Consider the following 24,923-nt stretch of genomic DNA (forward strand, 5'->3'; position numbering starts at 1 on the left):
TCAGTTGGTGAAGACATGCAGGCGTCCTGAGTTGTTGCCGCCCAGCAAAGCATTCCTTGTAGGATGGAAGGCTGTGATGGACAGCACCGTGCTGAGGTGGTGGTCGTCTCTGAAGGAGTGCTGCAGCTGGCCGCTTTCGTGGAAGACCTGCACCTGGCGAGGCCGCTCCATGCTTCCCACCACAAAGCAGTCCTCTTGTTTAGGGTCCCACACTGCTGATAGCTTCGTCAGCCATCGGCCTGTGTTCAGGTTATGTCTGAAAATAAATTTCAGACAACTTAGCATACAGTATAGTCTGATGAAGAATGTGTTACCCACTTCTAGTAAAATCTGACTGGACTCACTGTAGCAGGAGTAATGGCATGTAAACAATTGCATTGCCTTTTCATGTGGTTTTTTCTACCAAAGAAAAAGAAAAGGAAATCCGCACTGTTTTTTAAGCTCCCACGTGAGTTTTTTAATTACAAAAAAGCAACGGGTCTTCATCAGGCAGTACAGAGAACAAGCTCTCTGTGCATGGGCATATATATAACCTCACATGGGGTGGTGGTGCCCCAATCAGGTGACGACAGACACCTGTGATCATTACAAAATACATAATTGTTGAAAGAGTCCACAAGAATACAACTTTTTTTAAAGATCATATAATAACAGAGGTAAACAAATTCTAAAATACCCGATACAAAAGAAATACAAGAAGTAAAACATGCAGGTGAATATTATTATCCCTATCTATACCAATAAGAAACCAAAGAAATGTAAAAGTATAGTACGGTAGGCCAAGGTAGGTTCAGGCAGGGTTTGAACCCAGGACTCCCAGGTGAGAGTCGTACGTGCTACCCACATGACCGAAGAGCCAGGCACATGTCTACAATGGCCAAGGTGTATACATATAACAACAGAATATAATAAAGTTAAAACATCACAGCAATGGCTTGACGTCTAGTTCTTCATTGAGGCCATACGGTGCCAACGTGTTGAGTGTATATATGTGAAAAGCCACACGTTGTAAAAGTCATTGTTCGTGGTCACCTCCTCTAGGGGGCTTTTCAACCTTCTCTATCCCCATGTACCGGAGTGAGGAGATGCTGTGTCCTGCTTGTTTGAAGTGGACTGCAACAGGGTTACGTTCATCACCGCATCTGATGTTGCTGCAATGCTCGCTAATCCTAGTGCGGAGGGCTCTAGACATTTTCCCCACATAAGCTAATCCACAAGGACATTTTATCTTTAAAAAAGTTGTATTCTTGTGGAAAGACCTACTCTTTCAACAATTATGTATTTTGTAATGATCACAGGTGTCTGTCATCACCTGATTGGGGCACCACCACCCCATGTGAGGTTATATATATGCCCATGCACAGAGAGCTTGTTCTCTGTACTGCCTGATGAAGACCCGTGAGGGTCAAAATGTTGCTTTTTTGTAATTAAAAAACTAACCGTGGGAGCTTAAAAAACAGTGTGCGGATTTCCTTTTCTTTTTCTATACGCGTATTTTTTCCAGCACCTGTTGAAATAATCTTGGATGTGCGTGCACTCTACTCTTCTGCATATTTCTACCAAAGACACACAATTGTTAATTTTGGTTTGACATTTTTTTTATGTACGGTAATTTAAGTGCCGAGTTGGAAAGGCTTGTTGTCGCTGTGATACTGGCTTATAATAAAACTGTAATAAAAATAGAAACAGTGATAAGTATTATGATGACCTGAGATAAACCTTCTACTACCCAAAACTCAAATGTATCAATCACTGTGGCACTGATGAAGATCCGCCATTAGGCCCTCTCTGCACTTTCACACAGAACCAAGCAGCCCTGCCATACAGGAGTGTGCTTTAGATAGCATCCACCCCTCCCGGATTGAAATTAGGCGTGAACCATGGGCGTTAAGCTTATTATGTCTGAGGAGTCTATTTATTTAATTTTATTTTGCCTTTATATAAACAGGTAAATCAGTGCGACCTGAATTTAACGAGCAACTTTCAATATTCGTCTGATCGACTTTATGGATCACAAAGGCAGCATCATGTATTACAAGCTACACGTAACGGAAGGCTTTCTTACCTTTGGTTCCAGTTTTTTTATAAAGCATATACCCATGTTGTGAAGTAGCCTAATTAAGTCCGTTCTGAAAGCGTGTTGACTGGAAGAAAAAAAGTGTGAAACAGCTGCAGTCTGATTTTAATAACGTTATCGACGGCGTCATTATAGACCACTTGGTTTCTACTTCTGGTTATGTCACTTTCAGAAGAACAGAGCGAATCTCAGGCACAGTGGGCAACGCAAGGCACACACCTGCTCAAGTGACTCGGGCTATAGTAGGAGCACAGTCTGAATGCTAACATTAGTTGTTTTTCGTAAGGGAACGCACAACAGGCGAGACAGCCTGCAGATATGCTTCGGTTAACTTATTTCTGATCGGAGAACTTCAATCTGGAGGTTGTTTTCCCTCAGTCCTCCTGTCATTTCTTTATGAATGAGCCGAGATTGCCGTCTTCCCGCGGCTTAGCCTTTTAGACAGACGTCGATTCTGCGCTGATACTACCTCTACCGGGGGAACGAAAGGCGTAACAAAATGACACGCCATTCCGTTCTTGCGACTTTTATACAGGAGGCATCATTCTACAGGCGGCGCCCCCGCCAGGCCAGTAAAATAATTGCAATTTGTTTTTTTGTTTTTCTGCTCTCCCCAAAATTTAAATATACCTTTATGGCATATTATTACAATTACAATATAGCAATAATGGTGTTGACAGTAATAGAAGATGCCAAATCATTCAAAACAATCAGCATTTTGCTTTTAGGAGCATTGTGCCAGCGTGCGGCGCTGTTCCAAAACATGTAAACGTGTCGTTGCCTGCGAAACGCTCATCCCATAATACAAATGTTCGCATCGCATCCCATAATAGTATGATGATACTTGGGATGCCATTGCGAACATAGATGCGAACAGGTTAGCTAAAAGTTTAGCGTCACCAGCGAGGGGCCCCACCGTTGCGGTCGAGGTACATTTCGAAATCCCTCCAGGCCTGAAAATCTTTCTAGGGGAAACACTGCAGGAGGCGAGACATAACGCTGCAACGAACGCGGCTTTCACAGTCTGTGTTAAAGGGGCTATAGATTGAGACAGCTTTCCTGATTTCCCCTCCCCTGATCAGGTAACATAATGACTTTGGAAAAACAGTTAGCAAGCACGACTCCCATAAAGATATATAAAAAGTATACAGGTGCCTGGGTCGGAGGATACTAGTAGGTGACAGATGTCCCGGCACACGCGGTTTAAGAAAAAATATCTTATTTATTGTGGGCAAGCAAGGTGATGAACGTTTCGCCTAGAAGCCTTCTAGGCGAAACGTTCATCACCTTGCTTGTATAATAAGATATTTTTTCTTAAACCGTGTGTGCCGGGACATCTGTAACATAATGACTTTCCCACACTGAGAGGCTATGTTCAAGTGAGTGGATGTACCCGATGGAAGTCAGCAAAGGAGCTGTGGTGGTCATTGCTGAGGTGTCATATATCCTATGGAAAAAGAAAAGAAAATGCACATTCAATTTAGAGATGTAATTCCAAAACAAGTAGTGCAGTGCAAGTGCTTTAAGCTGTGTCAGCCCCACCTAATCGTGTTGTCCATACAGGAGCTGAGCACTCTGTTCCCTGTACTAGGGGAGAAATAAGCACTGGTTATGCTTAAAGAGTGGCCGTGCAGCTGGCAGACCGCCTGGCTCTCGGTCTTCTTCAGACAGCGGCTATCGTAAATACTCACAAGCCTGCAGAGAAGAAGGAAAATTAGTTTGGACTATTTATAGACTGGACAGACTACAGCTGAACTGACTACAAGCAGGCAATCCAATTTAACAACTTTAGAAAACAAATGATCAAAGTGATTACTGCTCTGGAGAAAATATAAATTAATCAAAGATATGAGTCATACCTGCTCTCGGCCACTGCAAAGTACTGCTTGTTTAGTGGATGGACGCTAACACAGTGAAGGCTCTTGGGGTTGAGGGTGTAGAGGGTGTGGAGGGACTCATGGGAGTTGCTGCAGAGAAATTAAAAACATTAAGAGATTAGAAGCAGCTTTGTACCAGTCTGGAAAACATTATGCATGTTTCTGACAATGTTGTTTATGATTAATAAAAAAAGAGAGCAGGCGGTTAGCACTCTTCATGCTTACTGACATTCAACATGATGAAGAGAGATGGTAAAGAATAGAGAAGTGCTGCATTTTTTAAATCATTAATACAACAGTTGAAGAAGATGGCAGTATGTTACCCTGGGGTGCGCCTATCCACAATGGCAACATCTCCACCAAATTGCCCGACAACTAGTGTCATACAGTCATGTGACAGGAAGTCAAAGGTTTTCAGGCCATCTTCAATAGAATACACCTGGTAGGAAGTAGAAAATGATTCAGATCAGCTGGTGAAGTAGGAATATCTTAAAACTGGAGTGGGTTTACAATTCATGCACGATTTTACATCAACTTAATGAGGACATGGAATGTTTTTTTAAACATCTCCACTGATTTATAAGTTTGTTGCAAAGCAGTAATGAGTAAGTCCAGAATATTTCAGCAAAATTAACAGATGTTGTGCTTGAGGGCGGCTGTTCCAACTACAGATTGTTTATTTTTTCTATATGCACACATCCAGGGAGAATCGAATTGAAAACCTTAACAAGCGTTAATGACCCATGCCAGCAGGCGGGGGAGGATTTCTCAATGCAGAAAATATATAGAGAATATATAGAGAAGGTAAACACTGTCCATCTGCTTATATTACGGAGATTGTAAACTGATGCAAAGTGGGTTGAAAATCGGCAAAGCCTTCCTTTAATTACACATAGCTGCATCAAGACTTGTTTGTGTAAAAACTGTTCCTGAAATGGAACTGTACACCTGTGATGTCAGCCCCAGCAGAATGTCCAGCAACAAGTGATGTCACAGGTGTTTAACACCCATTTAGAATCCTACCCTTTTCTCCATACTGTATTTCTGCCCTGGGGGCCTGTATCTTATTATAATATATATAGGGGGGGGGGGGGGGGAGGTTCATAATGATCATGAGCCCAAAATGTAAATTCATTACCCCCGCCCCCCCCAAAAATAAAATAATAATAACACCGCGCTCTTCAAGTTAAAAGGTATTGGTTCAAACTGTACTTACTGGCTGAAATTATGATTATTATTATCATTATATATACAGTATATATATATTGTTACAGAGTGATATGTGATTGACATGTGATTGTCAGGGACCCCCTTGTTTAACTCATTGAGTGCCAATGACGTCGATCGACGTCAAATGCGTTTTTTGACGGTGGGACGTGGATCAAAGCCTCCTGCATCTCCTGTACAAATATTGTAGCTATTGGATGTGTATAACCTATTTTACGGACTCATTAGGTGGCGACAGTGCTCTCCAGATTAGAGAAAGGTCAGGAAAACAGTAGGAAAAAGCCCCGTGATGAAAGTGAAACCGCTCATGCTGCAGGCGGAGCCATATAGATTGCTCTGGCTGCAGCTGACGTTGGCTGCGAACAGCAGTCAATCCGCTCCCACAACTGAGCCCCTCTGCCTCTGTCTGTCTGTCTGCATAGTTTCTCCACACGATTAGCCGCCAGAAAAGCAGCACCCGACACTGAAAAGCCAAACAATTCTCAGCAGTCCGGTTTGGCTTTTCCGTGTCGCGCTGGGAGCCGGCGCACAAAAACGGAGCACTCCGAAAATAGACGCTGGGTGCGTGAGGCTGTGTGTTAGTGTGGGGAGGAGTTTGCAGCTGAGGGGGGGGGAGAGGGGGGTGGGGCACGCAGGGCACCACACAACTACACCACGTCACTACATCAGAAAATATTAGCTAGAGTCAGTGAATGTGCTTGAAATGCTTCATTTCACAAAAGGCTGAATAACTCAGCTTCTAATTTGAAACGCCTGAAAACGCTGAAAACAACCTATCTTCTCCGGCTCATAACTAAAGAACGGAAAATGGTATCAATAAACTTTTTTTTGCTGATGATACAATAGAGTCTCCTTGTTCTTTGTGCGTGTTCGGTGTTTACATAGTAATATCACACAATATTCTGTGGGCCTCGAGAAATCACTGAAAACGCTCTGAAACTCTGGCACTGGGAGCGTCCGTTCTCCAAAAGTGGCTGGCACTCAATGAGTTAATTATAATATGTCAATTTACGTCTTTGCATCAGAGGATCAAACAGGAAGTGGGAGTGGCTTAGAGATTATATCCGTGGCATTTCAGGTGCGCAGGCCCCCCCCCCCCCCTCTCTGCCATGTTGGTCTGCTAGTCTGATCAGGAAGCCATGTATCGCTCCTGTTCCCCAGTGCTCTATTGATCCCTCCGTTTCCACGTGTATGGGTGTGACTGTGTGTGTGAGATATTATTTTGAATTAGCGTCCCCAATCTACTGAACGGGAGCTGCTGATGGCCCGCTCCACACTACCGACTGAGCTGTCCACACAAGCCGGGCTGTCTAGGTGTCATCGCCCCATGCTGATAGCAGGTGAGCTGCTCCCATTCACTTTGTGACTTCTTGTTTGATATTTCTGTGCAAAGACGTTCTGTGTTGTTGTGGCAGGTGTGGACTGACTAGACACGAGCTTGATCCTATTTTGAGAGCCAGATCTGTCACAATATATATATATATATATATATATATATATATATAGTAAATTCGTAGATAGATGCCACTGGGGAAGGGGGGGTGATCAATAAAACTACATTTTATGGAACAAAATTTACATCTTCAAAGAGGGCCTTCTCTACATCCATGCAGCGTAGAGATCCATCGTAGCTGAGGGTCAGCAGGTGGCTAGGATGAGTCCTGGAGAACATCATGCAGCTCACTGGACGCTGAGAGTGGGGCTCAAAAAGCAGCACGCCATCATCACCGTAATCACCACCCTTAACTCATTGAATGCCATGGACGTCCTTCGACGTCCAATTAAATAGTGACGTAGAGTGCCACGGACGTCCTTCGACGTCCAATGCGTTTTTTGACGGTGGGACGTCGATCAAAGCCTTCCGCAGCTCCTGTACAACTATAGTAGCTATTGGAGGTCTATAACCTATTTTACAGAAGCCTTAGGTGGCGACAGTGCTCTCCAGATTACAGAAATGTCAGGAATACACAGCCTGAAATAGCCTTGATGAAAGAGAACCCGCTCATGCTGCAGTCCAGAGCCATGTAGATTGTTCTGGCTGCAACTGACGGTGCGTGCGAACACAGTCAATCCGCGCACACAACTGAGTCCTTCTGCCTCTGTCTGTCTGTCAGCATAGTTTCTCCACATGATTAGCCGCTAGAAAAGCAGCAGCGCGACACTGAAAAGCCAAACCTTTCACTGCAGTCCGCGTGTGGCTTCTCCATGTTGCGCTGCCTGGGAGGCGGCGCTTCCCAGGCTTCCTAGACGCTTGGTGCGAGGCTGTGTGTTACTAGTGTGGGGAGGAGTTTTCAGCTGAGGGGGGGGAGGGGGGGAGGGGGGGTGGGGCACGCAGGGCAGGACACAACTACACCACATCACTACATCAGAAAATATTACCGTATCTAGAGTCAGTGAATGTGCTTGAAATGCTGCATTTCACAAAAGGCTGAATATCTCAGCTTATAATTTGAAATGCCTGAAAACGCTGAAAACAACCTATCTTCTCCGGCTCATAACTAAAGAACGGAAAATGGTATCAATAAACTTTTTTTTGCTGATGATACAATAGAGTCTCCTTGTTCTTTTTGCGTGTTCGGTGTTTACATAGTAATATCACACAATATTCTGTGGGCCTCGAGAAATCACTGAAAACGCTCTGAAAACTCTGGCACTGGGAGCGTCCGTTCTCCAAAAGTGGCTGGCACTCAATGAGTTAAAGAGTAAATAATAAATCAATCAAGTTGTACTGTAACACTGTACTTTTCCCCTAAGTGTCCAGTCATTGATGTTTTACTTCAGGAACTCATTTCCTTGTCATTTTAGCGGACATCCACAGGCTGGCAAAAGTAGGAACCAAATTTATGTATTTTTTGTGTCACTGGAATACGATTCAGAACATCCAAACTCCCAAATTCTAAAAAGATGGTGTTAGCAAATGGTTATGATCAAAGCAAAGAAACTCACCAAGTTCCAGAGTCCTACATGCCCCCATTTATCTCCTGCAGCCATGAGCAGACTGCTAGTGCAGGGGTGGAAGGCAGCAGAGTATATGCGTTGTTGAACCACTTTGGCCACTTGATCTTCAGTTATCCTCATGGTCTTAAGGGAAGAGCGATACCTGCATCACCTGCAACCACAAAGATGAACTGTAAAAGACCACACAAAAATATATTGTATAGTCAATTCTATTTAAACGCCCAGCGATGCATCAACATTTTTTTTTTTTTACAAATGTCAGATGTCTAAATATTCAGACTTAAACATCATAAACAGTCAGGACACAAAGTGACAAACAGGAGTCATGAGGTAAAGTTGTTTGAAGCCACTGTAGTTATCATAGTCTGAAGTCTCTAGTCGACTTCCTCAACGGTGGGACTGTGAGCCGGCTCCCGCCTGCTCTCTGCAGCCCTGTGCAGGTGTTGCTCTCTGGTACAACACACAATCTCCAGCTCTTTCTACGGGTGCTGGTACTGTTCTTTATCAGCCAGCTGGTTGTTATCCAGCCAGGCGATGGCCTGGTGGCACCTCTCCGCACCTTCCTCTGGTCCTCCTCGCTAATCTTGCCCTTCACGTTGAAGGCGTATGACTCCAGGGATTTTTTTTTATTATTTTTTGTGCATTCGTGCAGGACTTCACCTGGGAGGATCGACAGGCAAGGGAACAACTGTGGCCGAAAATCAAGCAAGCCAGATCGCTGGGTAAGGTGGCTTTCTACAAAGGCCACGTCGCAGTAATTGATGGACGTACAGTAAAGGCTTAATGTATTAAATGCAAACAGCAGTCAAAAGAAACAAGAAAAAAAACATATAGACAATATTCCAAGGTTTGGCCTGCCATTAAGAGAACAGTATAAAACTCAATCAATTGCGACTCCAAGAATGAACAGTCTAAATTCTTCGCCATACGGTGCATTACGCAAAACAGCCAGAAGATGGCGATGTTGCCCAAGGCAAACAGCCTGGCAGATAGCTAAAACGTCTAAAACAAGCAGCTATTGACAGCTGTCTATTTTTGAAAGAGCAGTTGGAGTATCAGGATGTTGGAAATAGTCCTGAAAGTGAGACAAATAGTAAAGGGAGAAACTAGGTTTTCTGAAGCTTTGAACCAATTGTGAACCTGGGGACATCTGCTGGTCAAATTTGAAACAGGATGCCCCCTAAAAACAATGATTTAGTAGCCTAGTCTACATTATCCTGAAACAAATCCAATTTGTGGGACTTCATAATAGACATATGTAGGCATTTATAAATGGTGGCGTTGTTCGTGCACGTTTTGGTCCTGGTCTCAGTTGGTGAAGACATGCAGGCGTCCTGAGTTGTTGCCGCCCAGCAAAGCATTCCTTGTAGGATGGAAGGCTGTGATGGACAGCACCGTGCTGAGGTGGTGGTCGTCTCTGAAGGAGTGCTGCAGCTGGCCGCTTTCGTGGAAGACCTGCACCTGGCGAGGCCGCTCCATGCTTCCCACCACAAAGCAGTCCTCTTGTTTAGGGTCCCACACTGCTGATAGCTTCGTCAGCCATCGGCCTGTGTTCAGGTTATGTCTGAAAATAAATTTCAGACAACTTAGCATACAGTATAGTCTGATGAAGAATGTGTTACCCACTTCTAGTAAAATCTGACTGGACTCACTGTAGCAGGAGTAATGGCATGTAAACAATTGCATTGCCTTTTCATGTGGTTTTTTCTACCAAAGAAAAAGAAAAGGAAATCCGCACTGTTTTTTAAGCTCCCACGTGAGTTTTTTAATTACAAAAAAGCAACGGGTCTTCATCAGGCAGTACAGAGAACAAGCTCTCTGTGCATGGGCATATATATAACCTCACATGGGGTGGTGGTGCCCCAATCAGGTGACGACAGACACCTGTGATCATTACAAAATACATAATTGTTGAAAGAGTCCACAAGAATACAACTTTTTTTAAAGATCATATAATAACAGAGGTAAACAAATTCTAAAATACCCGATACAAAAGAAATACAAGAAGTAAAACATGCAGGTGAATATTATTATCCCTATCTATACCAATAAGAAACCAAAGAAATGTAAAAGTATAGTACGGTAGGCCAAGGTAGGTTCAGGCAGGGTTTGAACCCAGGACTCCCAGGTGAGAGTCGTACGTGCTACCCACATGACCGAAGAGCCAGGCACATGTCTACAATGGCCAAGGTGTATACATATAACAACAGAATATAATAAAGTTAAAACATCACAGCAATGGCTTGACGTCTAGTTCTTCATTGAGGCCATACGGTGCCAACGTGTTGAGTGTATATATGTGAAAAGCCACACGTTGTAAAAGTCATTGTTCGTGGTCACCTCCTCTAGGGGGCTTTTCAACCTTCTCTATCCCCATGTACCGGAGTGAGGAGATGCTGTGTCCTGCTTGTTTGAAGTGGACTGCAACAGGGTTACGTTCATCACCGCATCTGATGTTGCTGCAATGCTCGCTAATCCTAGTGCGGAGGGCTCTAGACATTTTCCCCACATAAGCTAATCCACAAGGACATTTTATCTTTAAAAAAGTTGTATTCTTGTGGAAAGACCTACTCTTTCAACAATTATGTATTTTGTAATGATCACAGGTGTCTGTCATCACCTGATTGGGGCACCACCACCCCATGTGAGGTTATATATATGCCCATGCACAGAGAGCTTGTTCTCTGTACTGCCTGATGAAGACCCGTGAGGGTCAAAATGTTGCTTTTTTGTAATTAAAAAACTAACCGTGGGAGCTTAAAAAACAGTGTGCGGATTTCCTTTTCTTTTTCTATACGCGTATTTTTTCCAGCACCTGTTGAAATAATCTTGGATGTGCGTGCACTCTACTCTTCTGCATATTTCTACCAAAGACACACAATTGTTAATTTTGGTTTGACATTTTTTTTATGTACGGTAATTTAAGTGCCGAGTTGGAAAGGCTTGTTGTCGCTGTGATACTGGCTTATAATAAAACTGTAATAAAAATAGAAACAGTGATAAGTATTATGATGACCTGAGATAAACCTTCTACTACCCAAAACTCAAATGTATCAATCACTGTGGCACTGATGAAGATCCGCCATTAGGCCCTCTCTGCACTTTCACACAGAACCAAGCAGCCCTGCCATACAGGAGTGTGCTTTAGATAGCATCCACCCCTCCCGGATTGAAATTAGGCGTGAACCATGGGCGTTAAGCTTATTATGTCTGAGGAGTCTATTTATTTAATTTTATTTTGCCTTTATATAAACAGGTAAATCAGTGCGACCTGAATTTAACGAGCAACTTTCAATATTCGTCTGATCGACTTTATGGATCACAAAGGCAGCATCATGTATTACAAGCTACACGTAACGGAAGGCTTTCTTACCTTTGGTTCCAGTTTTTTTATAAAGCATATACCCATGTTGTGAAGTAGCCTAATTAAGTCCGTTCTGAAAGCGTGTTGACTGGAAGAAAAAAAGTGTGAAACAGCTGCAGTCTGATTTTAATAACGTTATCGACGGCGTCATTATAGACCACTTGGTTTCTACTTCTGGTTATGTCACTTTCAGAAGAACAGAGCGAATCTCAGGCACAGTGGGCAACGCAAGGCACACACCTGCTCAAGTGACTCGGGCTATAGTAGGAGCACAGTCTGAATGCTAACATTAGTTGTTTTTCGTAAGGGAACGCACAACAGGCGAGACAGCCTGCAGATATGCTTCGGTTAACTTATTTCTGATCGGAGAACTTCAATCTGGAGGTTGTTTTCCCTCAGTCCTCCTGTCATTTCTTTATGAATGAGCCGAGATTGCCGTCTTCCCGCGGCTTAGCCTTTTAGACAGACGTCGATTCTGCGCTGATACTACCTCTACCGGGGGAACGAAAGGCGTAACAAAATGACACGCCATTCCGTTCTTGCGACTTTTATACAGGAGGCATCATTCTACAGGCGGCGCCCCCGCCAGGCCAGTAAAATAATTGCAATTTGTTTTTTTGTTTTTCTGCTCTCCCCAAAATTTAAATATACCTTTATGGCATATTATTACAATTACAATATAGCAATAATGGTGTTGACAGTAATAGAAGATGCCAAATCATTCAAAACAATCAGCATTTTGCTTTTAGGAGCATTGTGCCAGCGTGCGGCGCTGTTCCAAAACATGTAAACGTGTCGTTGCCTGCGAAACGCTCATCCCATAATACAAATGTTCGCATCGCATCCCATAATAGTATGATGATACTTGGGATGCCATTGCGAACATAGATGCGAACAGGTTAGCTAAAAGTTTAGCGTCACCAGCGAGGGGCCCCACCGTTGCGGTCGAGGTACATTTCGAAATCCCTCCAGGCCTGAAAATCTTTCTAGGGGAAACACTGCAGGAGGCGAGACATAACGCTGCAACGAACGCGGCTTTCACAGTCTGTGTTAAAGGGGCTATAGATTGAGACAGCTTTCCTGATTTCCCCTCCCCTGATCAGGTAACATAATGACTTTGGAAAAACAGTTAGCAAGCACGACTCCCATAAAGATATATAAAAAGTATACAGGTGCCTGGGTCGGAGGATACTAGTAGGTGACAGATGTCCCGGCACACGCGGTTTAAGAAAAAATATCTTATTTATTGTGGGCAAGCAAGGTGATGAACGTTTCGCCTAGAAGCCTTCTAGGCGAAACGTTCATCACCTTGCTTGTATAATAAGATATTTTTTCTTAAACCGTGTGTGCCGGGACATCTGTAACATAATGACTTTCCCACACTGAGAGGCTATGTTCAAGTGAGTGGATGTACCCGATGGAAGTCAGCAAAGGAGCTGTGGTGGTCATTGCTGAGGTGTCATATATCCTATGGAAAAAGAAAAGAAAATGCACATTCAATTTAGAGATGTAATTCCAAAACAAGTAGTGCAGTGCAAGTGCTTTAAGCTGTGTCAGCCCCACCTAATCGTGTTGTCCATACAGGAGCTGAGCACTCTGTTCCCTGTACTAGGGGAGAAATAAGCACTGGTTATGCTTAAAGAGTGGCCGTGCAGCTGGCAGACCGCCTGGCTCTCGGTCTTCTTCAGACAGCGGCTATCGTAAATACTCACAAGCCTGCAGAGAAGAAGGAAAATTAGTTTGGACTATTTATAGACTGGACAGACTACAGCTGAACTGACTACAAGCAGGCAATCCAATTTAACAACTTTAGAAAACAAATGATCAAAGTGATTACTGCTCTGGAGAAAATATAAATTAATCAAAGATATGAGTCATACCTGCTCTCGGCCACTGCAAAGTACTGCTTGTTTAGTGGATGGACGCTAACACAGTGAAGGCTCTTGGGGTTGAGGGTGTAGAGGGTGTGGAGGGACTCATGGGAGTTGCTGCAGAGAAATTAAAAACATTAAGAGATTAGAAGCAGCTTTGTACCAGTCTGGAAAACATTATGCATGTTTCTGACAATGTTGTTTATGATTAATAAAAAAAGAGAGCAGGCGGTTAGCACTCTTCATGCTTACTGACATTCAACATGATGAAGAGAGATGGTAAAGAATAGAGAAGTGCTGCATTTTTTAAATCATTAATACAACAGTTGAAGAAGATGGCAGTATGTTACCCTGGGGTGCGCCTATCCACAATGGCAACATCTCCACCAAATTGCCCGACAACTAGTGTCATACAGTCATGTGACAGGAAGTCAAAGGTTTTCAGGCCATCTTCAATAGAATACACCTGGTAGGAAGTAGAAAATGATTCAGATCAGCTGGTGAAGTAGGAATATCTTAAAACTGGAGTGGGTTTACAATTCATGCACGATTTTACATCAACTTAATGAGGACATGGAATGTTTTTTTAAACATCTCCACTGATTTATAAGTTTGTTGCAAAGCAGTAATGAGTAAGTCCAGAATATTTCAGCAAAATTAACAGATGTTGTGCTTGAGGGCGGCTGTTCCAACTACAGATTGTTTATTTTTTCTATATGCACACATCCAGGGAGAATCGAATTGAAAACCTTAACAAGCGTTAATGACCCATGCCAGCAGGCGGGGGAGGATTTCTCAATGCAGAAAATATATAGAGAATATATAGAGAAGGTAAACACTGTCCATCTGCTTATATTACGGAGATTGTAAACTGATGCAAAGTGGGTTGAAAATCGGCAAAGCCTTCCTTTAATTACACATAGCTGCATCAAGACTTGTTTGTGTAAAAACTGTTCCTGAAATGGAACTGTACACCTGTGATGTCAGCCCCAGCAGAATGTCCAGCAACAAGTGATGTCACAGGTGTTTAACACCCATTTAGAATCCTACCCTTTTCTCCATACTGTATTTCTGCCCTGGGGGCCTGTATCTTATTATAATATATATAGGGGGGGGGGGGGGGGGAGGTTCATAATGATCATGAGCCCAAAATGTAAATTCATTACCCCCGCCCCCCCCAAAAATAAAATAATAATAACACCGCGCTCTTCAAGTTAAAAGGTATTGGTTCAAACTGTACTTACTGGCTGAAATTATGATTATTATTATCATTATATATACAGTATATATATATTGTTACAGAGTGATATGTGATTGACATGTGATTGTCAGGGACCCCCTTGTTTAACTCATTGAGTGCCAATGACGTCGATCGACGTCAAATGCGTTTTTTGACGGTGGGACGTGGATCAAAGCCTCCTGCATCTCCTGTACAAATATTGTAGCTATTGGATGTGTATAACCTATTTTACGGACTCATTAGGTGGCGACAGTGCTCTCCAGATTAGAGAAAGGTCAGGAAAACAGTAGGAAAAAGCCCCGTGATGAAAGTGAAACCGCTCATGCTGCAGGCGGAGCCATATAGATTGCTCTGGCTGCAGCTGACGTTGGCTGCGAACAGCAGTCAATCCGCTCCCACAACTGAGCCCCTCTGCCTCTGTCTGTCTGTCTGCATAGTTTCTCCACACGATTAGCCGCCAGAAAAGCAGCACCCGACACTGAAAAGCCAAACAATTCTCAGCAGTCCGGTTTGGCTTTTCCGTGTCGCGCTGGGAGCCGGCGCACAAAAACGGAGCACTCCGAAAATAGACGCTGGGTGCGTGAGGCTGTGTGTTAGTGTGGGGAGGAGTTTGCAGCTGAGGGGGGGGGAGAGGGGGGTGGGGCACGCAGGGCACCACACAACTACACCACGTCACTACATCAGAAAATATTAGCTAGAGTCAGTGAATGTGCTTGAAATGCTTCATTTCACAAAAGGCTGAATAACTCAGCTTCTAATTTGAAACGCCTGAAAACGCTGAAAACAACCTATCTTCTCCGGCTCATAACTAAAGAACGGAAAATGGTATCAATAAACTTTTTTTTGCTGATGATACAATAGAGTCTCCTTGTTCTTTGTGCGTGTTCGGTGTTTACATAGTAATATCACACAATATTCTGTGGGCCTCGAGAAATCACTGAAAACGCTCTGAAACTCTGGCACTGGGAGCGTCCGTTCTCCAAAAGTGGCTGGCACTCAATGAGTTAATTATAATATGTCAATTTACGTCTTTGCATCAGAGGATCAAACAGGAAGTGGGAGTGGCTTAGAGATTATATCCGTGGCATTTCAGGTGCGCAGCCCCCCCCCCCCCCTCTCTGCCATGTTGGTCTGCTAGTCTGATCAGGAAGCCATGTATCGCTCCTGTTCCCCAGTGCTCTATTGATCCCTCCGTTTCCACGTGTATGGGTGTGACTGTGTGTGTGAGATATTATTTTGAATTAGCGTCCCCAATCTACTGAACGGGAGCTGCTGATGGCCCGCTCCACACTACCGACTGAGCTGTCCACACAAGCCGGGCTGTCTAGGTGTCATCGCCCCATGCTGATAGCAGGTGAGCTGCTCCCATTCACTTTGTGACTTCTTGTTTGATATTTCTGTGCAAAGACGTTCTGTGTTGTTGTGGCAGGTGTGGACTGACTAGACACGAGCTTGATCCTATTTTGAGAGCCAGATCTGTCACAATATATATATATATATATATATATATATATATATAGTAAATTCGTAGATAGATGCCACTGGGGAAGGGGGGGTGATCAATAAAACTACATTTTATGGAACAAAATTTACATCTTCAAAGAGGGCCTTCTCTACATCCATGCAGCGTAGAGATCCATCGTAGCTGAGGGTCAGCAGGTGGCTAGGATGAGTCCTGGAGAACATCATGCAGCTCACTGGACGCTGAGAGTGGGGCTCAAAAAGCAGCACGCCATCATCACCGTAATCACCACCCTTAACTCATTGAATGCCATGGACGTCCTTCGACGTCCAATTAAATAGTGACGTAGAGTGCCACGGACGTCCTTCGACGTCCAATGCGTTTTTTGACGGTGGGACGTCGATCAAAGCCTTCCGCAGCTCCTGTACAACTATAGTAGCTATTGGAGGTCTATAACCTATTTTACAGAAGCCTTAGGTGGCGACAGTGCTCTCCAGATTACAGAAATGTCAGGAATACACAGCCTGAAATAGCCTTGATGAAAGAGAACCCGCTCATGCTGCAGTCCAGAGCCATGTAGATTGTTCTGGCTGCAACTGACGGTGCGTGCGAACACAGTCAATCCGCGCACACAACTGAGTCCTTCTGCCTCTGTCTGTCTGTCAGCATAGTTTCTCCACATGATTAGCCGCTAGAAAAGCAGCAGCGCGACACTGAAAAGCCAAACCTTTCACTGCAGTCCGCGTGTGGCTTCTCCATGTTGCGCTGCCTGGGAGGCGGCGCTTCCCAGGCTTCCTAGACGCTTGGTGCGAGGCTGTGTGTTACTAGTGTGGGGAGGAGTTTTCAGCTGAGGGGGGGGAGGGGGGGAGGGGGGGTGGGGCACGCAGGGCAGGACACAACTACACCACATCACTACATCAGAAAATATTACCGTATCTAGAGTCAGTGAATGTGCTTGAAATGCTGCATTTCACAAAAGGCTGAATATCTCAGCTTATAATTTGAAATGCCTGAAAACGCTGAAAACAACCTATCTTCTCCGGCTCATAACTAAAGAACGGAAAATGGTATCAATAAACTTTTTTTTGCTGATGATACAATAGAGTCTCCTTGTTCTTTTTGCGTGTTCGGTGTTTACATAGTAATATCACACAATATTCTGTGGGCCTCGAGAAATCACTGAAAACGCTCTGAAAACTCTGGCACTGGGAGCGTCCGTTCTCCAAAAGTGGCTGGCACTCAATGAGTTAAAGAGTAAATAATAAATCAATCAAGTTGTACTGTAACACTGTACTTTTCCCCTAAGTGTCCAGTCATTGATGTTTTACTTCAGGAACTCATTTCCTTGTCATTTTAGCGGACATCCACAGGCTGGCAAAAGTAGGAACCAAATTTATGTATTTTTTGTGTCACTGGAATACGATTCAGAACATCCAAACTCCCAAATTCTAAAAAGATGGTGTTAGCAAATGGTTATGATCAAAGCAAAGAAACTCACCAAGTTCCAGAGTCCTACATGCCCCCATTTATCTCCTGCAGCCATGAGCAGACTGCTAGTGCAGGGGTGGAAGGCAGCAGAGTATATGCGTTGTTGAACCACTTTGGCCACTTGATCTTCAGTTATCCTCATGGTCTTAAGGGAAGAGCGATACCTGCATCACCTGCAACCACAAAGATGAACTGTAAAAGACCACACAAAAATATATTGTATAGTCAATTCTATTTAAACGCCCAGCGATGCATCAACATTTTTTTTTTTTTACAAATGTCAGATGTCTAAATATTCAGACTTAAACATCATAAACAGTCAGGACACAAAGTGACAAACAGGAGTCATGAGGTAAAGTTGTTTGAAGCCACTGTAGTTATCATAGTCTGAAGTCTCTAGTCGACTTCCTCAACGGTGGGACTGTGAGCCGGCTCCCGCCTGCTCTCTGCAGCCCTGTGCAGGTGTTGCTCTCTGGTACAACACACAATCTCCAGCTCTTTCTACGGGTGCTGGTACTGTTCTTTATCAGCCAGCTGGTTGTTATCCAGCCAGGCGATGGCCTGGTGGCACCTCTCCGCACCTTCCTCTGGTCCTCCTCGCTAATCTTGCCCTTCACGTTGAAGGCGTATGACTCCAGGGATTTTTTTTTATTATTTTTTGTGCATTCGTGCAGGACTTCACCTGGGAGGATCGACAGGCAAGGGAACAACTGTGGCCGAAAATCAAGCAAGCCAGATCGCTGGGTAAGGTGGCTTTCTACAAAGGCCACGTCGCAGTAATTGATGGACGTACAGTAAAGGCTTAATGTATTAAATGCAAACAGCAGTCAAAAGAAACAAGAAAAAAAACATATAGACAATATTCCAAGGTTTGGCCTGCCATTAAGAGAACAGTATAAAACTCAATCAATTGCGACTCCAAGAATGAACAGTCTAAATTCTTCGCCATACGGTGCATTACGCAAAACAGCCAGAAGATGGCGATGTTGCCCAAGGCAAACAGCCTGGCAGATAGCTAAAACGTCTAAAACAAGCAGCTATTGACAGCTGTCTATTTTTGAAAGAGCAGTTGGAGTATCAGGATGTTGGAAATAGTCCTGAAAGTGAGACAAATAGTAAAGGGAGAAACTAGGTTTTCTGAAGCTTTGAACCAAATGTGAACCTGGGGACATCTGCTGGTCAAATTTGAAACAGGATGCCCCCTAAAAACAATGATTTAGTAGCCTAGTCTACATTATCCTGAAACAAATCCAATTTGTGGGACTTCATAATAGACATATGTAGGCATTTATAAATGGTGGCGTTGTTCGTGCACGTTTTGGTCCTGGTCTCAGTTGGTGAAGACATGCAGGCGTCCTGAGTTGTTGCCGCCCAGCAAAGCATTCCTTGTAGGATGGAAGGCTGTGATGGACAGCACCGTGCTGAGGTGGTGGTCGTCTCTGAAGGAGTGCTGCAGCTGGCCGCTTTCGTGGAAGACCTGCACCTGGCGAGGCCGCTCCATGCTTCCCACCACAAAGCAGTCCTCTTGTTTAGGGTCCCACACTGCTGATAGCTTCGTCAGCCATCGGCCTGTGTTCAGGTTATGTCTGAAAATAAATTTCAGACAACTTAGCATACAGTATAGTCTGATGAAGAATGTGTTACCCACTTCTAGTAAAATCTGACTGGACTCACTGTAGCAGGAGTAATGGCATGTAAACAATTGCATTGCCTTTTCATGTGGTTTTTTCTACCAAAGAAAAAGAAAAGGAAATCCGCACTGTTTTTTAAGCTCCCACGTGAGTTTTTTAATTACAAAAAAGCAACGGGTCTTCATCAGGCAGTACAGAGAACAAGCTCTCTGTGCATGGGCATATATATAACCTCACATGGGGTGGTGGTGCCCCAATCAGGTGACGACAGACACCTGTGATCATTACAAAATACATAATTGTTGAAAGAGTCCACAAGAATACAACTTTTTTTAAAGATCATATAATAACAGAGGTAAACAAATTCTAAAATACCCGATACAAAAGAAATACAAGAAGTAAAACATGCAGGTGAATATTATTATCCCTATCTATACCAATAAGAAACCAAAGAAATGTAAAAGTATAGTACGGTAGGCCAAGGTAGGTTCAGGCAGGGTTTGAACCCAGGACTCCCAGGTGAGAGTCGTACGTGCTACCCACATGACCGAAGAGCCAGGCACATGTCTACAATGGCCAAGGTGTATACATATAACAACAGAATATAATAAAGTTAAAACATCACAGCAATGGCTTGACGTCTAGTTCTTCATTGAGGCCATACGGTGCCAACGTGTTGAGTGTATATATGTGAAAAGCCACACGTTGTAAAAGTCATTGTTCGTGGTCACCTCCTCTAGGGGGCTTTTCAACCTTCTCTATCCCCATGTACCGGAGTGAGGAGATGCTGTGTCCTGCTTGTTTGAAGTGGACTGCAACAGGGTTACGTTCATCACCGCATCTGATGTTGCTGCAATGCTCGCTAATCCTAGTGCGGAGGGCTCTAGACATTTTCCCCACATAAGCTAATCCACAAGGACATTTTATCTTTAAAAAAGTTGTATTCTTGTGGAAAGACCTACTCTTTCAACAATTATGTATTTTGTAATGATCACAGGTGTCTGTCATCACCTGATTGGGGCACCACCACCCCATGTGAGGTTATATATATGCCCATGCACAGAGAGCTTGTTCTCTGTACTGCCTGATGAAGACCCGTGAGGGTCAAAATGTTGCTTTTTTGTAATTAAAAAACTAACCGTGGGAGCTTAAAAAACAGTGTGCGGATTTCCTTTTCTTTTTCTATACGCGTATTTTTTCCAGCACCTGTTGAAATAATCTTGGATGTGCGTGCACTCTACTCTTCTGCATATTTCTACCAAAGACACACAATTGTTAATTTTGGTTTGACATTTTTTTTATGTACGGTAATTTAAGTGCCGAGTTGGAAAGGCTTGTTGTCGCTGTGATACTGGCTTATAATAAAACTGTAATAAAAATAGAAACAGTGATAAGTATTATGATGACCTGAGATAAACCTTCTACTACCCAAAACTCAAATGTATCAATCACTGTGGCACTGATGAAGATCCGCCATTAGGCCCTCTCTGCACTTTCACACAGAACCAAGCAGCCCTGCCATACAGGAGTGTGCTTTAGATAGCATCCACCCCTCCCGGATTGAAATTAGGCGTGAACCATGGGCGTTAAGCTTATTATGTCTGAGGAGTCTATTTATTTAATTTTATTTTGCCTTTATATAAACAGGTAAATCAGTGCGACCTGAATTTAACGAGCAACTTTCAATATTCGTCTGATCGACTTTATGGATCACAAAGGCAGCATCATGTATTACAAGCTACACGTAACGGAAGGCTTTCTTACCTTTGGTTCCAGTTTTTTTATAAAGCATATACCCATGTTGTGAAGTAGCCTAATTAAGTCCGTTCTGAAAGCGTGTTGACTGGAAGAAAAAAAGTGTGAAACAGCTGCAGTCTGATTTTAATAACGTTATCGACGGCGTCATTATAGACCACTTGGTTTCTACTTCTGGTTATGTCACTTTCAGAAGAACAGAGCGAATCTCAGGCACAGTGGGCAACGCAAGGCACACACCTGCTCAAGTGACTCGGGCTATAGTAGGAGCACAGTCTGAATGCTAACATTAGTTGTTTTTCGTAAGGGAACGCACAACAGGCGAGACAGCCTGCAGATATGCTTCGGTTAACTTATTTCTGATCGGAGAACTTCAATCTGGAGGTTGTTTTCCCTCAGTCCTCCTGTCATTTCTTTATGAATGAGCCGAGATTGCCGTCTTCCCGCGGCTTAGCCTTTTAGACAGACGTCGATTCTGCGCTGATACTACCTCTACCGGGGGAACGAAAGGCGTAACAAAATGACACGCCATTCCGTTCTTGCGACTTTTATACAGGAGGCATCATTCTACAGGCGGCGCCCCCGCCAGGCCAGTAAAATAATTGCAATTTGTTTTTTTGTTTTTCTGCTCTCCCCAAAATTTAAATATACCTTTATGGCATATTATTACAATTACAATATAGCAATAATGGTGTTGACAGTAATAGAAGATGCCAAATCATTCAAAACAATCAGCATTTTGCTTTTAGGAGCATTGTGCCAGCGTGCGGCGCTGTTCCAAAACATGTAAACGTGTCGTTGCCTGCGAAACGCTCATCCCATAATACAAATGTTCGCATCGCATCCCATAATAGTATGATGATACTTGGGATGCCATTGCGAACATAGATGCGAACAGGTTAGCTAAAAGTTTAGCGTCACCAGCGAGGGGCCCCACCGTTGCGGTCGAGGTACATTTCGAAATCCCTCCAGGCCTGAAAATCTTTCTAGGGGAAACACTGCAGGAGGCGAGACATAACGCTGCAACGAACGCGGCTTTCACAGTCTGTGTTAAAGGGGCTATAGATTGAGACAGCTTTCCTGATTTCCCCTCCCCTGATCAGGTAACATAATGACTTTGGAAAAACAGTTAGCAAGCACGACTCCCATAAAGATATATAAAAAGTATACAGGTGCCTGGGTCGGAGGATACTAGTAGGTGACAGATGTCCCGGCACACGCGGTTTAAGAAAAAATATCTTATTTATTGTGGGCAAGCAAGGTGATGAACGTTTCGCCTAGAAGCCTTCTAGGCGAAACGTTCATCACCTTGCTTGTATAATAAGATATTTTTTCTTAAACCGTGTGTGCCGGGACATCTGTAACATAATGACTTTCCCACACTGAGAGGCTATGTTCAAGTGAGTGGATGTACCCGATGGAAGTCAGCAAAGGAGCTGTGGTGGTCATTGCTGAGGTGTCATATATCCTATGGAAAAATAAAAGAAAATGCACATTCAATTTAGAGATGTAATTCCAAAACAAGTAGTGCAGTGCAAGTGCTTTAAGCTGTGTCAGCCCCACCTAATCGTGTTGTCCATACAGGAGCTGAGCACTCTGTTCCCTGTACTAGGGGAGAAATAAGCACTGGTTATGCTTAAAGAGTGGCCGTGCAGCTGGCAGACCGCCTGGCTCTCGGTCTTCTTCAGACAGCGGCTATCGTAAATACTCACAAGCCTGCAGAGAAGAAGGAAAATTAGTTTGGACTATTTATAGACTGGACAGACTACAGCTGAACTGACTACAAGCAGGCAATCCAATTTAACAACTTTAGAAAACAAATGATCAAAGTGATTACTGCTCTGGAGAAAATATAAATTAATCAAAGATATGAGTCATACCTGCTCTCGGCCACTGCAAAGTACTGCTTGTTTAGTGGATGGACGCTAACACAGTGAAGGCTCTTGGGGTTGAGGGTGTAGAGGGTGTGGAGGGACTCATGGGAGTTGCTGCAGAGAAATTAAAAACATTAAGAGATTAGAAGCAGCTTTGTACCAGTCTGGAAAACATTATGCATGTTTCTGACAATGTTGTTTATGATTAATAAAAAAAGAGAGCAGGCGGTTAGCACTCTTCATGCTTACTGACATTCAACATGATGAAGAGAGATGGTAAAGAATAGAGAAGTGCTGCATTTTTTAAATCATTAATACAACAGTTGAAGAAGATGGCAGTATGTTACCCTGGGGTGCGCCTATCCACAATGGCAACATCTCCACCAAATTGCCCGACAACTAGTGTCATACAGTCATGTGACAGGAAGTCAAAGGTTTTCAGGCCATCTTCAATAGAATACACCTGGTAGGAAGTAGAAAATGATTCAGATCAGCTGGTGAAGTAGGAATATCTTAAAACTGGAGTGGGTTTACAATTCATGCACGATTTTACATCAACTTAATGAGGACATGGAATGTTTTTTTAAACATCTCCACTGATTTATAAGTTTGTTGCAAAGCAGTAATGAGTAAGTCCAGAATATTTCAGCAAAATTAACAGATGTTGTGCTTGAGGGCGGCTGTTCCAACTACAGATTGTTTATTTTTTCTATATGCACACATCCAGGGAGAATCGAATTGAAAACCTTAACAAGCGTTAATGACCCATGCCAGCAGGCGGGGGAGGATTTCTCAATGCAGAAAATATATAGAGAATATATAGAGAAGGTAAACACTGTCCATCTGCTTATATTACGGAGATTGTAAACTGATGCAAAGTGGGTTGAAAATCGGCAAAGCCTTCCTTTAATTACACATAGCTGCATCAAGACTTGTTTGTGTAAAAACTGTTCCTGAAATGGAACTGTACACCTGTGATGTCAGCCCCAGCAGAATGTCCAGCAACAAGTGATGTCACAGGTGTTTAACACCCATTTAGAATCCTACCCTTTTCTCCATACTGTATTTCTGCCCTGGGGGCCTGTATCTTATTATAATATATATAGGGGGGGGGGGGGGGTTCATAATGATCATGAGCCCAAAATGTAAATTCATTACCCCCGCCCCCCCCAAAAATAAAATAATAATAACACCGCGCTCTTCAAGTTAAAAGGTATTGGTTCAAACTGTACTTACTGGCTGAAATTATGATTATTATTATCATTATATATACAGTATATATATATTGTTACAGAGTGATATGTGATTGACATGTGATTGTCAGGGACCCCCTTGTTTAACTCATTGAGTGCCAATGACGTCGATCGACGTCAAATGCGTTTTTTGACGGTGGGACGTGGATCAAAGCCTCCTGCATCTCCTGTACAAATATTGTAGCTATTGGATGTGTATAACCTATTTTACGGACTCATTAGGTGGCGACAGTGCTCTCCAGATTAGAGAAAGGTCAGGAAAACAGTAGGAAAAAGCCCCGTGATGAAAGTGAAACCGCTCATGCTGCAGGCGGAGCCATATAGATTGCTCTGGCTGCAGCTGACGTTGGCTGCGAACAGCAGTCAATCCGCTCCCACAACTGAGCCCCTCTGCCTCTGTCTGTCTGTCTGCATAGTTTCTCCACACGATTAGCCGCCAGAAAAGCAGCACCCGACACTGAAAAGCCAAACAATTCTCAGCAGTCCGGTTTGGCTTTTCCGTGTCGCGCTGGGAGCCGGCGCACAAAAACGGAGCACTCCGAAAATAGACGCTGGGTGCGTGAGGCTGTGTGTTAGTGTGGGGAGGAGTTTGCAGCTGAGGGGGGGGGAGAGGGGGGTGGGGCACGCAGGGCACCACACAACTACACCACGTCACTACATCAGAAAATATTAGCTAGAGTCAGTGAATGTGCTTGAAATGCTTCATTTCACAAAAGGCTGAATAACTCAGCTTCTAATTTGAAACGCCTGAAAACGCTGAAAACAACCTATCTTCTCCGGCTCATAACTAAAGAACGGAAAATGGTATCAATAAACTTTTTTTTGCTGATGATACAATAGAGTCTC

At 43.6% G+C, this 24,923-nt stretch overlaps 3 protein-coding genes across 3 annotated transcripts in view; all 3 read right to left on the bottom strand.

The window, feature by feature from the left end:
• LOC310778012 (WD repeat-containing protein 76-like) lies at positions 1-9,123 on the bottom strand (the record flags this gene model as incomplete). The annotated part of the gene is made up of 7 exons (XM_083638331.1): positions 8,128-9,123; positions 6,761-6,922; positions 4,278-4,393; positions 3,937-4,044; positions 3,620-3,772; positions 3,471-3,524; positions 1-256 (listed from the first exon to the last, which is right to left on the bottom strand). The coding sequence occupies exons 1-7, from the start codon at positions 8,257-8,259 to the stop codon at positions 1-3; spliced, it is 981 nt and encodes a 326-aa protein (XP_083494457.1). The 5' UTR covers positions 8,260-9,123.
• LOC310778921 (WD repeat-containing protein 76-like) lies at positions 8,188-18,620 on the bottom strand. Its single transcript, XM_083639394.1, has 8 exons — positions 17,575-18,620; positions 16,208-16,318; positions 13,725-13,840; positions 13,384-13,491; positions 13,067-13,219; positions 12,918-12,971; positions 9,433-9,703; positions 8,188-8,290 (listed from the first exon to the last, which is right to left on the bottom strand). The coding sequence occupies exons 1-7, from the start codon at positions 17,704-17,706 to the stop codon at positions 9,448-9,450; spliced, it is 930 nt and encodes a 309-aa protein (XP_083495520.1). The 5' UTR covers positions 17,707-18,620; the 3' UTR covers positions 8,188-8,290; positions 9,433-9,447.
• LOC310778923 (WD repeat-containing protein 76-like) overlaps positions 17,635-24,923 on the bottom strand; it is a 12,059-nt gene continuing 4,770 nt past the window's right edge. The window contains exons 3-8 of the mRNA XM_083639397.1: positions 23,172-23,287; positions 22,831-22,938; positions 22,514-22,666; positions 22,365-22,418; positions 18,880-19,150; positions 17,635-17,737 (exon numbers count right to left, since the gene is read on the bottom strand). Of these exons, the coding sequence (XP_083495523.1) occupies positions 18,895-19,150; positions 22,365-22,418; positions 22,514-22,666; positions 22,831-22,938; positions 23,172-23,287 (687 nt within the window). The 3' untranslated portion in view covers positions 17,635-17,737; positions 18,880-18,894. The remainder of the gene's footprint in view (positions 17,738-18,879; positions 19,151-22,364; positions 22,419-22,513; positions 22,667-22,830; positions 22,939-23,171; positions 23,288-24,923) is intronic.

Source organism: Poromitra crassiceps (genome assembly GCF_964638095.1).
Source record: "Poromitra crassiceps genome assembly, chromosome: 6".
Taxonomy (NCBI): Eukaryota; Metazoa; Chordata; class Actinopteri; order Beryciformes; family Melamphaidae; genus Poromitra; species Poromitra crassiceps.